The sequence below is a fragment of the Perissodus microlepis genome, chromosome 14 (genome assembly GCF_051167445.1).
Source record: "Perissodus microlepis isolate ML-2025 ecotype Zambia chromosome 14, ASM5116744v1, whole genome shotgun sequence".
NCBI lineage: Eukaryota > Metazoa > Chordata > Actinopteri > Cichliformes > Cichlidae > Perissodus > Perissodus microlepis.
In genome coordinates, this window is record NC_140474.1 from 29,411,622 (window position 1) to 29,428,943 (window position 17,322).

A 17,322-nucleotide genomic window follows, 5' to 3' on the forward strand; every position below is an offset into this window, starting at 1 on the left:
TAAACAAGGTTTATCCAGAAATTTGAGTCCGGGCAACAGTCCAACTGTTTCCTTTCTTCAATCAGTTTTTTTAAATATATTTTTTTCCTGCTTGACACGAGTAAGCTGTTGCCATGGCAGTTCAGATGAAGGAGGAATGATAATTGTTTCACCACAGCAGTTTGTGAATTATTAAAACCTAGAGGACATGAATGAGCAGGCTGAGAAATAGAAAAGAAATGAGACAGAATGAGGACTTGTCGCTTTCAGTGCGTTTTGCTGGAGACTGTTTATTGGATCTTTTTATGTCTCTCAAGGCCCACGACTGTGTAGATGAGACAGACGCAACCACAAATTTACAAGTAGTTCCAAGACTCCAGCATGTCCTCAGAGTTTTTAAAGGAATATTCAAGAACGTTCATGAATAGTTGAAGAGATCCATTCATGAATAGTGCAACAGAGCAAACAAGGAGAATAACGGAGAAAATGGTGGCAGTGCGCCATGAACTTTAACATCATATTGTCTCAGTCGAAGTTAAATACAGATCCATCACTTTAATATAAAAATAAGAATAAACAATTTCTTTATATTAAGTACAATCATTTTTTTTAAAGCAATCTTCTTACAAAGCCAAAAGAATCAGCTCAATTTATTTGTGAAAAAGAGATGCAAAAGCACGGTGTGCATCCAAAACCAACCGTTATATTACATTACATAACCACATCTACAGTCAAACACAGGACTTCCCTCCAAACAACTATCCAAAAGCAAATGCATACAGTTATTGCTGGAAGTGAAACAGAGTACTGACTATAAATACCATGAGTGATCTCAGTTAATGTTTATTTTTTTGTTTTGTTTTTTACAAATATTAATGATATGACAGAAATGTTCCACAAGAGTAAAACAGAGACACTGACAGATATCACACAGCCACTCTGATGTAGGCAATAAATTAGAAAAAAAATGTATGCATCTCCAAAAAACTAACAAAAACAAAAGAAAAGAATATTTGTGTTTGCATGCATTGCATACACAAGGACAGTTTGCCAAACAGTACCAGCCATGGTGCTTTGTGCACACAGAATAAAAAGTAAATACCATATTCACACCACAGACTTTAGATTTCTCTTCATCCCCAGCTCCGTCGTGTGAAAACAGTCAAAACAGCCTATAAATTCTAGCTTTCTGGGTTTTGTTTTGGGGTTTGTTTGTTTTTTTGTTTTTTGGTTTTTTTTTTTTGGGGGGGGGGGGGGGGGGGGGGTGCATGAGCTTGGGAATACAAAAGAAAATCTAATTATTTGCATAGTGTTAAATATATGGAGTATTTACCAAAGAGGTCACCAAAACAAACCTCATCACCAAGTGGTGGAGTGGCTGAGTGCTGGACTGTGACATAGAAGATAGAAATCCTGCATTGATTTCCTATAAAGCACCAGGCTGCAGTTACATCTCCTGACCACCGGGGTTCTCTAGCAGTGGGAGTCAGCATAGCCTTCGGCTTCAGGAGGCCTCTTTTTAAAGTCTTTTAAGTAATACTCTTCGTCTGAGTCCTGGAAAAGAAAAGGAAGAAATACTTATGGACAGGTACACACAAAGACACAGAACAGCTACACAGGAAAAAATTAATCAATAATTTACAAATCCCAAAGTCCTGTTGTCAGACACCGAGGTCATGTAAAATGAATCATGTGAAATGTATCTCGCAGACATGTCTCAGTAAGTTATTTATGGCTTTGTAGAAATTCTGTACTCTTACCATCACATATAGGTCACAGCATTTGGCCCTATCTTCTTTGTGTGTGTATCCTGGGATGCCATATTCATCCCTGATGAATGCAGAACGGACAGCAAAGATAGTTAAGAACGACATAATCACATGTTTGCAAAGTAAAAACCTGCCTGTGCTGTTTAGATACAGTACGTACAAATCACCTTTCAAGCCCACAATAAAACATGTACTTTTCAACTGAGGCTCTCCATTTGTTGTTTCCACTTATGTCCATGTTTGCCACATTAAGTCTTTAATTGGGCAGCAATTTAGGATATATTAGCAGCTGTTAAACTATTTGAAGACCCAGTTTAGCTTTTTCCTCTTCATCAGAAAGAACAATGCCATCTGCCATAAATCTAATAGTGGACTATTACCTTCCCGCTGGCTCACTCGCTAGGTCACCATTGTTGCAGCCATCGATACGTCACTGATGTCTCGTTAGAGAGTTTCTCATGCCACAATCGCATTGACTCCAGCTGTAGTATTTATTTTGCTGTGGAGATCTGCTGCAAACTAGGGCCACTCTGGTTTCAACTTTTCCTTCTAAGCTACAGGAGAATTGTTTCATGTTTTGTAGTGTGAGCTCAGAGCAGAGCAAGGACTACCATCATGGACGTTCATCCGAGGGAGGGAGGGAGGGAGGGAGGGAGAGGCAAACTGATTTTAAAACCCTGTTATTCAGCTCCACAAAGTAGCTGTCCATTAAAATCTTTGCACAGGAGCACCTTACACACTATATTATTTTAAAGTATATTTCCAGACAGACAGCAGCGTGTGCACATTTCCGATGCATACATTTGTATAAATATGTTTATATACTGGTATAAATGAAATCTGAAACTGTGGGAAACCCTGGATTTACACCACAAACAGACGTTAGCACTCAGACAATTATTCTTCAATAACTACAAAATAAATGTTTGAAATTATAATTCCCCATTAAAATGAATCCCATTCAACTATATGTCAGTTAAGCATTAAGATGGAGCAAGTACTCAGTTAGCTTGGCAAAGCATAAAGACCAAAAAACAAGGAAGACAGGCTAGTTCGCCCAAAGGTAACAACATCAGATTTTCAGCAAATACAAAGATCACTGATAAATATATTCTAATTAAAATATTTTGGCCTTTTTACAAGTTTTCTATTGAGTGTTAAATAGCCAATTTTTGTTATTCTCTTGTTTTTTTACTGTAAAGATATATTTGAGTGTAGTTAACAGTATAAAAACAGGAAAAAGTAAAAGACAAAGATGAAGCAATTTTTTAAAAAGATAATGGTAACAGTGGCAAGCTGCTTATATATAAGTATATAATGTTCGTAGAGCACCTAAGATGAATGTGAACCACAGCTGCACAGCTTGTTTTAAAAGCTTCTTCCTGTATGAACCAGTGAAAAACAAGCCAGTACTGGCTGAAACCCTATGTGACTTCTAATCACATGACATACCAGCGAGAAGTCAGTTAAAGAGTGATTGATAGCCACTCTTCAGAAGCAAACACCCATTTTAAACTTAGATTCATGTTTAACGTTCATTAAATCCATTTGAAAAAGCATGTCTATAACCATCAATCCTATTTATCACCTGCTGTGACCATCATTATCCCCTGGAGAGCCTCACCAGTGATTGGCAGAATGCATCTACTCACCCCTCTGTGACCTCTATGGGGGATCTGTGGGCCTTTGATTGGTTACGCTCTTTCTTGGGACACATCATCCGTCCAATAAGAATGAGGGTTATGACAGCAGAGGGAAGGAGGATGAAAAAAAGGAGGACTGCAACATCTGAGAAGCGAATGCTGGGCACTGAGGAGGAGGAGAAGAGTGTTTGGTCATCAGGGGCACAGTTACATGTTTATGATCACACATCTACAGGACTTCATACAAATCTGCACTTGGCAGTCACCACATATACACACACTGTCACACAGACTGTAAACTGTATACATACTATATACAGCAGCTCTATGAGTGCCACTATACAGTTGATGATAGCACGGAAAACGTGAAACAGTTTGTAATATTCTTGCAGAGAAGAGATGAAAAGACACATGGCTCACGTCTTTACAGTAAATATGCAGCTGAAGCCAGCAGCTGATTAGAACAGCTTGCCTGTCTTTACCCATAGGTAACAAATCCACCAACCAGCATATCGCCAAAGCTCCCTGACAAAAAGTTCATTGCTAATCTGTACAGAAAGAGAAAAAAAACAACAATGGGCCATTACAGTGGGGCTACATGCCAGACTCTTCCCTGGCAGAGAATAGCAACTTCCTGGTTGGGTGGAAGCCGTTCCCAGAAAAATACAGTCAAGATTTCACATGTTCATTTTACGTACCAGAGTTACAAACTGCACAGACAAGAGTGGGTTCAATCTTCCCTTCTAGCTTTTTATCAAAATGTGATGAGCTACACTCCAGTCATCCTCTAATCATCTACCGTCCGCTCATAGCTGACGCAGGTTAATACATGTGAGACCAAATGCTTAAATCATGACAGGCTTACACAAACACAACATGGATGTTTGGATTAGTCTGCCATCCATTAAACTGTGAGGCTGGCATTGGAATTTTAAGCCTTTCCTAAATCAGCCCAGTGTCTGCATGCACACACTGTACAACTGATAATAGGAGGCACCAAATCCAGACACCTGAGTTGAAGTCAGGACAAACACAGAAAGAGTCTGAATGCAAGACAAGGATTTGACTTGTTAGGTTAGCATCTTACCCCTTGGTGTGACAGTAAGTACAGTGTGTGAAGTCGTGGACCCGTGGACATCAGGTGGGTTTCTGACTGTGCATGTAAAGGTCCCGTTGTCATTCAGTGTGGCATTGATTAAAGAGATGGAAGCATCTCCACGTGCCGGGGTGCCTTGCCACCGGATGCGACCGCCGAACTGACCCTCTGTTGGCGGGTACGCCCGTGAGGAGAAGTGGAGAAACTGAAAGGAGAAAAAGACATCTTACATCTTTATATGAAGGACAGAGGAGTGGTTAAATGGCCTGAGCAAGCTGAAAATGATATTTGAGTGTGCAGGAAGGATGTGCAGTGAAATGTGGCTATGCATTGTGCATATTTCAACCTGCTGTGTCACACTAGGAGACTAACGCCTAAAACTGTGTAAATTAATGATCATTTTCCTGTTCAGAGAGCACATAATACTACTCATTTGCAAATCTAACTTGTCTGGAGAAACAGATGGTGGTTGGACATCCTTTCCTTGGACAACAGAGGGAAGAGGGCTCCTTGTTCAGTCTGAGAAATACAAATAAAATCCAGCAACTCCCAAAGGACATTCATGCTAGTGCACAATTCTGCAGGAGTCTTAAAAACTGAATCTACGTCTGTGTTTAACATTTACCACATCAGTCTGTTTTCAACAACAAACTCCATCCCTTTTATCACTCCCACATCAAGCTGACCCAGACCTCTCTACAACATGACATCCGGAGAATGAGTGTGCTGTGCATGTGGGTGGAAAAGAGGGGGATAAAAATGTGTAAACACGACAGAACATGTTTTGCACAGAGTAAACTAAGAGTGCAGAATGTGTGCTTTATTAAGTTTATGACACAACAATACACACAGACATGGGAGGAAAAGAAAAAAAAATGAAAGTAAACAAATAAAACACCAATAAGAAAAAGGGTAAAGAATACAGTCTCATGTATTGTATGCATTTGTATTGATCCGGTTTTCTGCTCCTGTTTGAATAATGCATTTTAAAACTCCACCACAGCAATATCAGATTTGACCTTAACACTGTTGTCATTTATAATCGCACCAGTTTCCACCTTTTTTACTCTCAGTATTACTGCGTGCACGCCTCCTCAAACACAGATGATATTAAACAAGATCACAACAACTTACAATGTTACAGTAAGTAAAAAAAATAAAATAAAAACTTAACAAGTGTTGATCTGAACATCAAAAAAAGTGAAAGAGTTGTTGACAGAGCCACTAAGAAACCGTTAGCAGTTATGTCACAACCCACTGAAAACACGTGCAAAGTTGTTGGTGTAGCATGCGCAAAATACCTACAAATTGTTGAGTGTGTGCTCTGTTAGCTGACAGTCACCCATAGTTTGCACATGAAATGCTGACAAACACAAACTACTCACCAAATGGTAGTGAAACTGAAAAGTGTGGTGCAAACAGGAAACGCAGACCTTTGAAATCTGTTTGTTGTAGCAGTAAAGCAAATGTTCTCCATTTCGGTTTGCACTGCACTTTTCACTGCCTGGAGAGTAAAAGCCAGGTGTTTGGAGAGAGGTTAGCATCTTTCATGCAAACTACAGATGGCTCCAACAACCTGCTAATAAACAAAGTTTTTAGTGCTCTTTGCGACTGATTTCACGTGGCTGATGCCTGAGCTGTCCTCGCAACCCATGCTAGGCTTCTGACATATGGCAATTTAGACACAGAACATTTTCCGAACAATTTCCAATATAAATACAGATGAATCCATGCCCAGAGACTGCTAAACATACATGTAATTTCCTACAACTTAACCAGACAAGTATTTGAGCTAATACACATAATGACAAGTAGTACGCTCAAGTAGAACTGATAGCAGAGATAATCTAAGCCACTAATGCAGTGATTCTTTGTGCTCAGTAAATCTGATAAACATGAACCATTCACAAAGTGCTACAAACCCTAAATATAATCCCTCCCTTTCCTGAAAAGTACATGAACAAACACAAAGTTTTATATTATTTATAATGTATTCAAACTGGCTTCACAAACTCAGAACAATATTTACTTTGAAAAAAATCAAGATTAGGTAAAAACGTTTGCCTTGTTTGAAGTTTATACATTTACTGCCTGAAGTGTGCAAATCTCTGTGAACACTGTCAACAAGGATAACTGCATATGATGTTCACAATAAACTGAGGCAGGAGAAAAGCAAAACCACAGAATCACCTGGATAATTACTAGGATTGATAAGGTTTTATGCTTTTACAGCCTCGTGCTGTAGAGGCTGGCAAAGATAAAGATGGTCATATCTGTGTTGCTCACTCTTGGTTGATCATTTAAAAGTTGGCAGAGCTCAGCCTACAAGAGAAAAGCTTGAAATCAGTTACTACTACTAGACTCTGCTCAGGCTGAAAACAAACATTAGACCCAAAGGTACTTTTGAATTCATGAGAGATGCTGCAGCATGACTAAGGATGGAAGACTGTTTTCAACTGAGACCACCTACATTTAAACAAATGCTTCCCCTGACTTGAGAAGCTTAGCAGCAACTTTTAGATCATAATAATAGATTTTAATGTAACATTATTCAGCAAAACCCAATAGCCAAATCCTTCAATTACCATCAGCTTCCACTGATATTTGATTGAACATTCAGCCTCTCTTCGCCAATCTACAAAATTAATTCTCATCAGGACTGGAGGTAATTATGTAAGCCACTGAAGCACTGCAGCAATTCAGATTGACACTAAAGCTTTGGCAGCAAAATTATATTTTCTGATAGAGGTTTTCACATGCTTATTCATGGCCTCTCCCAGCATGATATACCAGCAGGGACACACAGGCCAATAAAGCAGCCAAAACTGCAAATGAAATTGGATGGGAAGTAAATGAAGGCTTAGAAGCAAGTCTGGAAGTTTCTAATTTTTATTTGTATGTACTGGTCGCATCAGGAATCTGCCTCTTTTTATTTAGGTTGAGTTAGTTCTGATGAACTGCAGGAAAAGTGGGCTCCTTTTTTTGTTAGGAAGCAGCTGGCTCCTCCTTTTCCCCCCCCCCACAAACAGCTGTATGGCTTTATCAAGCAATTACTGCAGACTGCCACCCCAACGCTAATATAACATGCATCTCTCCCTCCACACAACTACATCTTAATGAGAGTGAACCAGCAAAACTCCATATCTGCAGAGCCACAAAGCATTAGCCTCTACTTTACTTCAAGTGCTCCTATAGGAAATGGTTGCATAGAGGGTTACAGCTACCACACTATGGATTCTCACAGTCCAAATGCAATTACACAGAACCACAGTGGATGGCTATCTTAAAGTACAAATGGAAATGCTTAAATGATGTGGTGTGTTTCCAGTGGATTGGTCAGTGAAACTCAAGCCACACTTAGAGGATTGAATGCAGTTATGGGTTAGGATGGATACATTTCAACGCACTTCGAACAAGACCACAATTCCATCGCATGAGGAGGGGTCTATTAAGGTAGCTCACTTTCTGGGGTTTTACCGAGGAAGCCACAAAAGATGGACTGGAAAATGAATGGGTAAAACATGGACTTTTCTTTTTCTCTTCACACCGAGGCTCATAAATCAGATGAGTTTGGCATAAACAAAATTGTAATTAAACTGAATTTGCTTGAGGGTGTTGCTGCTATCACAGCAGGTGTACAGGTACGTTCAGAAATCAAGAGAAGTCGAGCTGGCCATGAATGCAAATAAAGCAATCACATATTCAAACAAGCTGTGTTTGCACAAAGTGGCAATGCGTGTCACAAGCCTGTCTTATGAACAATTTCTGTGTGAGGCCCTGCAAGTTCAAAAATATTTTATGTCTGTTAAACTGTTTTTTGGGGGTGTTTTTCAGCTGAAGAAATGTGTACAAATGATGTGTTTTGCAACAGAGGGCCTAAAGATCAAATTTAAAATGAGCTCTTTGCCAAGAAGTCTGTTACGTGTAGACATAGCACTGGTTCATCCCATGAGTTAGGTGCCTTTTCAATGCTTGAATGATTCCTAGGTCAGTGTTATGTTGCTTATGAAGGACTGTACTGAGAATAAGTGAAAAAACAACCAGTGTGAAAAGAAAATCTTTGAAAGACTTTATGACAAGAAAGAAGACATGAAGTGCAGGTCAGGAGGACCTTAGAGATATAAATACTGTCTGGAGTCTATATTTTATCTTTCAATAACTTCAGCCTACAGTGATTGTGAAGCAACGTATCTGACATGTTTCACAAGGATCTTCTTGTTTTGTCTTGTTTTGCCCCACCTTAATAATCCATAGCTCCTTCCCTGCCAGGCTGAGTCATGTTTAGTTCAGTTCACCTACACTTTTTATTTCAGTTCAATGAAATCTAATTACAAAGACTTCACAAAATGCATTACATTTCTACAGTCAGTGTCAGAGATTTTGTCTTAATCTCTGGCTCTCTTCCACAGCATGTCTTTTATCCTGTCTTCCTTCTCTCTCCCGAACTGGCTGCGGCAGTTGGCCGCCCCTCCCTGAGCCTGGTTCTGCCAGAGGTTTCTTCCTGATAAAAGGGAGTTTTTCCTTCCCATTGTCGCCAAAGTGCTTCTTAACAGGGGGTCATATGATTGTTGGGTTTCTCTCTGTATGTATTATTGTAGGGTCTACCTTACAATATGAAGCGCCTTGAGGTGACTGTTGTTTTGGCGCTGTATAAATTAAATTGAATTGAAAAAAAGTCTTACCAGCACTCGATAATATTTTTTTAAAACAATGTATATTTAGGTAACTGTTACCAGACAGACACCAATAAATGAATCTATGAACCGTTGACATAGAAAAATCGGCTACTGAGAACAGTAATTTAATTATCCTGCTAAGGAAACAAAAAAAACAACAACCCCATAATCCTGTTTATCTGTTACCAAATTATAGTCGTGGTCTTCTAATTTTCATGTGTGATAATAAGTCATCATTAGTTAGTTCAGTAAATAATGTCATTACTGGAAGCACAGCTTTGATCTCTCTATGATCTTTTACAGAGTAATACTTTCAACTGACATCTACATTCAGCCGGTGCACTACAGTGTTTATTTGTTCTCTTGTCCAATTATCTTTTAATGTGTAAAACTCCCAAAATGAGTCAATTACAGGTGTTTTAGAGAAAATGCATGTCTCTGAAAGAGCTGATTGAACATTACACCTACAGACTTTAACATTTCACTGCAGTTATGGCTGCAAATAAAGAATACACATTATTTTTGCAACACTGGCTGCAACACAGCCTTGAAGTTAATTTGGATAAAAGTATACTCACCATCATTGGTGGACCTCCGCTCTGCGGCCGGTAAGACCAGTCAACTGTCATCCTACTAGTTGGCCTACTTGTGGAAGTAAATGAACAGGACAATGTGACAGTATCTCCTTTAGATGCATGGACCTCTGGTGGTGTAGTCACTGTGATGGAGGAGACTGGGGAAGGAGCTGGAGGTGAAATATTATAGTAGAAAAAGAAGAAGAAGAGAGATCCGCTGGTCAGAGATGAAAGCCAGCCAGAAAAAAAATGGGAGTGTCATGTACAGATTTATATATTTGTGTGTAAAGCAGGAAGGAGAACACAATGTGAGTGACGTTTTACCCACTGCAAAACAGAGTGTGCAAATATGCTCACACCAAGGTAACAACGTCCTCCGGATAGACACAGAACTGACTGACGCTAATGCAAGTTACTCATCCGACTCTCTTGCTGAATTGGACAGACCTTGTTTTACACTTGTATCTCTCAGAGGCCTTCAGCTCTGTCTCGCTCTAGATGGCTTTTCATTGTTATTTCTTCAGTGATAATACCAAGGGACTCAACATCAGCACTGTCCACAACAAACCGCTCAACTACACCTATAAACAAAACAAAACAAACAAACAAACAAACAAACAAACGGCTTCTCTTGCTAGTGCTTGCACACATACCATGAAGACTGGATTCAAAACACAGTGGACAGACTGTGCAGCAAGGTTTGAAATTTCACCCTGTTCCCTATCTTTGTTTAACATGTTGATTGCTAATTAGCAGTAAAAATAAAGTGCAAAGTTTGGTGCGATGTGACACTACATAAAAAAAAAAAGAAAAAGAAAATCAGTTCCAGTTACCCTAATAGGACCTTAGGGATCTGTGGCAAATTTCACAGCAATCTAGCCGACAGCTTTGCCAAAATGATTTGTTCTGAACCACAGACACCAAGCTTCTCGTGGCCAATCCATCCAGACATGGTTATTTCAATAAATGCATAAAACTGCTGCTGATAGCAATACAGAAAATGTAGAGGATCGCCAACATGACCAGGAATGATCCTTGAGAGACTCTGTGCATCTGGAGCCATTTTTTTGTTTTGTTGTTTTATGCAGTAACTGTAAAGGTATTTTCACTCTCAAGATGAAATGTCAGCATTGCTGTGGTGCATGCCACAGTCACCTCCTCTGGGGCTCATGAAAATTCTGGCTATGTGATAGATTTCCGACTGAAGCTGTAACTGGTAGACTGATAAAACAGCCTGACCAACTTTGACTCGAACTAAAGTGAATAAAAGCATCATCATGGTGCAACATTGTCCCCTTCAAAACAAAGTATTTATGTGAAACCGGCTCCATTTTCCCTTCAGCTATCTCTAACATTAACACACTGCTTTTGGAGGGCAAAAATGAAAGAGCCCTTCATTTCCAGAAAAAGCCTCAACATGCATTTTCTTTAAGAATTTACCAAAAGCAAAATAGAGCAATCCCCTGATATAACCAATCTTATTAGAACGACACCACTGCTTTCACCAAGCATCCCAAGGGACATGATAAGGCCGAAGTTTATACTAAACAAATGAGCAGAAGAGATCATATCCAATCAGCCCGAGTCATCGACAAAGACGTTGCAAAGCAATCTCTTCAAAAAAAGTGGAAATCAAAAAGCCAAACCGCTCTTGAACTTGAAGATAATAAATGCTGATAATATCGTAATCAGTGCTGGGACAGGAACACCGGCAGCTCATCGTTGGGCATGTTGACACTCGTTTCTGGACATTTACTTGAGTAGAAGAGCGAGGATGAGAACACACTGTGTAAGCATGTTTTTATGTAACCCTGCAAGGAAAAACTCCCCATATTAGTACAACCTTGATTCCACAAAATGTGGATGCTATGTAAAACGTAAACTCAAATAAACATATTTTTTGACAATACAACACACAAAACGTGTTTTTAAACTGAGGCATTTTACTCTTTCATAAAATACATAAGCTCATTTTAAATTTGATGGTAGCAACACGTCTCAAAAAAGTCAGGATGGGGAAAAACAAACACCTGGAAATGTAAGAGGCACTAAAAAGAAACAGCTGGGGAACTTTTTTAACCAATTAGGTTTATTGCAATTAGGTCAGCAGTATGATTGAGTATTAAAAACCAGCTTAGAGAGGCTGATTTCTTTCCACATTTTTTTTTCTTTAGCTTATGCTGGTGGGCTGAATTTCACCAGTCTGCAATAAACTGCATCTTTAAATTGTGAAACAATTTCAAAAACAATGTTCCTCAAGGTAAAATTGTGAAGAATATGTTAGCATCTACAGTACATTCATTAAAAGATTCCAAGAATTTGGAGAAATCTCTGTGCGCGAGGGGCAAGATCACACAAATTCAGGTTAAAGCTATCATGCAAAGAAGAAGCATCAACACAATACAGAAAGGCAAATCCACTTAAAACAGAGACAGAACATAAATAATCTGACCACAGAATAGCATTAAATTTTAAATTATTTTTGGAAAACATGGACACCACATCCTTTGGACTAAAGAGGAAACAGGAACAATCTGGCTTGATATCACTGCTCACTTATAAGTCCTGCATCTTTGAGAGTACAGGGGTGCATTAGTGCCTATGGAATTGGCACCACCATTGCTGAAAGGTATATACAGGTTATAGAGCTGCACATGCCCCCATGCAGACAACGTCTTTTGCAGAGAAGGCCTTCCATATTTTAGCAAGACGAGGCTAAACCACATACTGCAGATATTACAGCAGCATGGCTTCATAATAGAAGAGTCCAGGTGCACAGTGAAGTCCCCGGTCTCAATTTTTGGGACACATTGCTGCCATCAAATTCAAAATGAGCTAATATTTGTCTTAAAATAATACATTTCCTCAGTTTAAACATTTCATATGATCTCTAAAAATTCTATTAACAATTAAATTTGGGTTTATGAAATATTTGAATCATTGCATTGTTTTTAGCTACATTTCACACAGCATCCTAGCATTTTCACAGAACTGCGTTTGTGGACATGCTGATGTTACACCAACCTCTCCCTGTTTTATGTTGTCCACGACAGTCATGGCTCCATTTTCACAATTTATTTTTCTTATTTTTTGAAAGTCTGCCCACAATTCAGCGCCATCTTTGGCAAAATACCATGGTCTTGTGTTACTGAATACCAACTGTCTGATTTTTTTTTTTTCCTCCACGGCTGGTTTCATAACTAAGGTCTATTATTATGCTTATTATTAAGAGCGTGTGTGGCTGCCCCCACGGTAGCTACATTAGCAGGCCTCTGTGGATTATTAGGCTTATTACCACAAGAGGGAATCATTAATTAGTTGACAGTGACTTAACACTTGTCTGAGTAGAGTTTACTACAACTTCGTGGTGTTTACTGGATTACATTTAGTATATTTTGTATTCACTGGCAGTGTATATCTAAAACGAAAAGCTATAAACGAAAAAAAAACTACAAATAAATATGGCGTGTTAGGTCTATCGAAGTGTTGAGCAGGCTTTAGACCCAGAAGGCCTCCATTGTCTTGGGCATTTATGTGATAGCCTTAAAAACGAAACGTGTAATGTACAACTAACAGTGGTGAGCTAACGACACTGAAAACTCAAACGTCAACTAAATTTTAAACAGCCTGTGTTTAACGAGTTATTGCGGAAATGGGACATAAATGCCAGCCTACCAGCCCAAACTTTGAAAGACGCGACAGGGGTTGTGTGAGTATGGAGGCTCCAGTTTAAAAACAAGACAGCAGAGTCTCGGTCTACTCACCCAAACAGCAGAGCCAATACAGCAGCAAAACCACGTTCAGAGCGCTGGTTCTTCGGAGCGGTCGACGCATTTTAAAGTTGGGGGGAAAACAGGCTCCAATGTGTGAAGTTTAAAAAAAAAAGTCCAATGTTGCGTCAAAGGTTCAGTAAAATTCCGCCCATAGTCAATTTTTCATGACTCAGTCTCTCCGATAGCCTCTCCTAGGCGGACCGCCCTACCACTACCTGCCAAACAGGTGTATCAGGAAGTGGCGCTCAGACAGTAAAATTAATTTTAAGCATAGGCGCTGAATACAAGTAGACGCAATTTATGGTAGCTATGACCCTCGCCTGATTCGTTAGTGTGTTTTTTATTACTCGCATGACAAACTCCATGAAAATGCCACGATGGGACGCAAAACACTCGCGTAGTAACCCTGTTTTTCAGAATAAAGCAGCGATAACAAACGTATGAGACCACCCGATGTCAGGTTTATGCCACAGCTGCCCTAAATTAACAGTATTTGTAATTACCAAAATATTTTTTTATGTTTGTGTAATGGTTAATTCGGCAGTATGAACAAGCTCTTTAATCAACATATTGTTTGGAGTGCTAAAATGTAATTATTGTTTTTTATCCACGAATTCTCAAATTTACTCTTTAACAAAAAAAAGAAAGAATAACGCATATTATTTTATTTATTAAAATGCCCAATTGGAGTTATTTAATTAATAAAGCAAATAAATACGTTTTCGTGGTTGAGTATTATGCCTAATTCACTTATGATTCATCAGAAAAGGGCAGTGTGCCAACTCTTGTGTGTTGATGCAAGTATATATGAACTTGTGTTGTGTATTTAAGCTGGTTAAGTTCTAAAAAAAATAATAATAATACAACAAAACTGTTTTATTACGCCTGTTTTGAGGTTTTTAAAACAGACATTGGCCAAAAAGTGCCAAAATGAAACCACATTAAACTGCAATAAACTCCCCCCCACCCACTCTCCTCTGTGTGTGGAGGCCTTATCTCCCAAGCCAACCCTACCCAGCGATGCTCTACTGGGACCTCTCCTGGTATTTCTAAGCATATTACACCACTATCGCTGTCCCCAATCTCATGTTTTTACCACTATAATTATATCCACTGGGAGAACGGGTTTGTTTTTCTAGCCTCAGTGTAGTTTCAGTGGGATATTATGTTTTATCCCCCAATTACATGTTTGCACACATCGTTTGATGTTTGTGTCTTTATTTGGTCTGAATTCTCAGCTCCATTCTTATATTCAACTGCTCTGCCAGGGACCTTTTTCCCCTCTAATCTGACAGCAGCTATGGTTGCTGTAATGGGCCTCCATAACTTCATTTTACGACACATCAGCGTAAGAGCAGCATCCTCTATTACAGTGGCGCCAGCTCTGTGAAATAGTACATGTAATATATCAGCAGGCTAATATAATTGTTTGTAATGTGCAGTTCAGGATCTTGGGGGAGGGATTGCACCATGGTATTAACTTTCTCTGCAAGTAATCCCTTCTTTCTTAATCTTAATCTCTAGGAATCTTTCTTAATGTGTTTCATGAAATAGTAAGAGATCAAATAGATTTGTTCTTATTCCATGTAAACTGTGAGATGTGAGTGTGGCGGTGAATTCTGCCTAAAGACATCACCCTGGGATGGATGTACACAGTATTTTTTTTCTCTTCTTTTTGACAATATTTTTATCTACCAAAGGAGGGCTCTGCAGGGAAAAACTGACTGAGAACCACTTTGGTTGGTCAATTGCAGAATCTAAATTGATTGCAAAGTTTTTGTCCCCTCTCTCAGAGATGAGAGGCACAGGCCACAGGCTTTCTCCTCCTCCTCCTCCCGTATCCATTCACAAGTACAGTGTTTGTGTTGTATCTGTTAACAGTATTATGTAACAGTTCCCACACTGAGGCAGGGATACCACCTCTCTTTTTTTTTCTTTTTTCTTTTTTTTTGAATAGATGCTGAGTTGCAGGACTCCTGGTTTACCAGGAAATGAGCACTAACACCTTCCATATTGTGGGATATCTTAAAATCTGATCAAGTATAGCCTCTTACCTAGATACATGCAGGCACATCAGATGAATACAGGGGCTCTCTGTCTGGTTACAGTGGCGGGGTCTCAGTTTCAGCTGAAATCTTCTCAGTCACAATGAAGTCTGTCCCCGCTCACTGACTCTCAGGTGGCTCTGGTGGACAAGAGGCCCGTTCTTCTGTTGTCAACACTGGATGGGGCTAATAAAGGTGATCTTAAATTGTCATGGGCCAGATGGTATATGGGAACCATCATCCATCGGGCAAAAAAACAAGAAAAAAGCAAAAACCTGAGAATCCTGCAGTCTTTTCATCAGCTGATTTACACTGAAAAGCTGGTAAAAAGAAAAAAAAGTTGAATCTGCTGCACTGGTTTGTGTATTTTAAAGGTTTTGCATACAGATGCACTTTCCTCAAGGCTGTCACAAGCAAGTACAACAACATTAGTCATAGCTGTACAAGCTGTACCTCTCACTGAGAATAAAGCTGACTCTCTGCCTTTAAAATAAATGTATTCATAACCAGTGAGTGTTTTTGTTCTGCAACTCGCTGTGCATGTTTTCTGTGTGCACACACGCACACAAATGAGTGTAAAGTCATTTAGCATGTTTCTACAACACTGTGCTAGGTACAGCCCACCTCTGGGTGTGGAATACAGACTGGAAGGAGAAGGAGGAACGGAGCAAGACACGGCACAAGCAGGAAAAGGGAGTGAGTTCAAGAAAGACACGAATCATTTCTTCAACATTTACTTTACTGTGCGCTCTCCGTAGAATATAGAGGTGTTTTCTGGGTGCGTGGCAATGCTGAACACACTGTAAAAGACAATGGCTTGTTAAATGAGTCATGGGCGAGGAATGGCTAAGAGCACCTCTCCTGGGAGTTTAGTTCTCAAATAGGTAAGAAGGATGAATGCACAAAGGGCAGATACACAGAAATCAATCACCTCGGTCGCATACGATGTGTTTCCTTTCAATGACAGGAGAGGGGAGGGGTTAAGAACAACAGCTGCATTGAAAATTTAATGCGTCTCCCGTCCTTCCCATCACGTTTCTGCTTGCCTGGCCAATAGATTGATAGCACAGAGAGTGGTGTCATTAATTTGCCCAAAAGTATTTTGGGTGTTGCATTCAAATTTGGTCAATGAAGATAAATAATGCTCTAGAAAGTCAAAAATCAAGGTGTACATTATGTTATTTAAACATCCACAGCTGATTATTATCATTATTATTATTATTATTATTATTATTATTATTATTGCTCTTTCTACTATGAAATATAATTATTTAACATCCCCCCTTCCATTTTTAGTTAACCCTCCTGCAGACTTGCTGACACTGTTAAAGTCTGTCACTCAGTAACTAAAGCTGGCCGGACTTTAATCGGTGCTCACAAATGGACTGCCAAACACATACACAAGCTCACAGACAAATGTATAGAGTGACATATTTGTAGACATGACCAATCAGAATTCAGCAAACAAACCCAGACTGAAGTGACAAAGGCAGGTATGAGCATACTGGACCTGCAAGGAATGAAACAGTGATTCAGGACGTTAATGTTTACAGGTACAACAAGTGTAAAGCTCTCTAGACGCACAATAAACACGCAGCTGTAGATAATGCATTAAAGATAATGATGCATAATAAATGCTGGATAACAAGATTACTCTCTTACATAATAGATGACATATGTCAAATCACACTGAGCTCTAAGTGAAGGTCTGCATGTCCGTGTCTTTTTTGTGCAGTGAAACTAAATGTAGTCAAGAGTCAATGGCC

At 39.4% G+C, this 17,322-nt stretch overlaps 1 protein-coding gene across 1 annotated transcript; it reads right to left on the reverse strand.

The window, feature by feature from the left end:
* Positions 1-1,238: 1,238 nt before the first annotated feature.
* On the reverse strand, positions 1,239-17,218 carry mpzl3 (myelin protein zero-like 3). Its single transcript, XM_084950300.1, has 6 exons — positions 13,503-17,218; positions 9,742-9,908; positions 4,479-4,692; positions 3,401-3,557; positions 1,740-1,809; positions 1,239-1,533 (listed from the first exon to the last, which is right to left on the reverse strand). Exons 1-6 carry the CDS (start codon positions 13,570-13,572, stop codon positions 1,453-1,455), a joined length of 759 nt encoding a protein of 252 aa, XP_084806426.1. The 5' UTR covers positions 13,573-17,218; the 3' UTR covers positions 1,239-1,452.
* Positions 17,219-17,322: the final 104 nt, after the last annotated feature.

What these genes read in the sequence shown, in the direction of transcription:
- mpzl3 (XM_084950300.1), bottom strand. Translation starts at nt 13,572, where the DNA reads ATGCGTCGACCGCTCCGAAGAACCAGCGCTCTGAACGTGGTTTTGCTG. An exon ending in CCCATAGAGGTCACAGAGGG is followed by an intron (nt 1,810 to 3,400) that starts GTGAGTAGATGC and finishes TGCATTCATCAG; the next exon opens with GGATGAATATGGCATCCCAG. An exon ending in GCTGTGACCTATATGTGATG is followed by an intron (nt 1,534 to 1,739) that starts GTAAGAGTACAG and finishes TTTCTTTTCCAG; the next exon opens with GACTCAGACGAAGAGTATTA.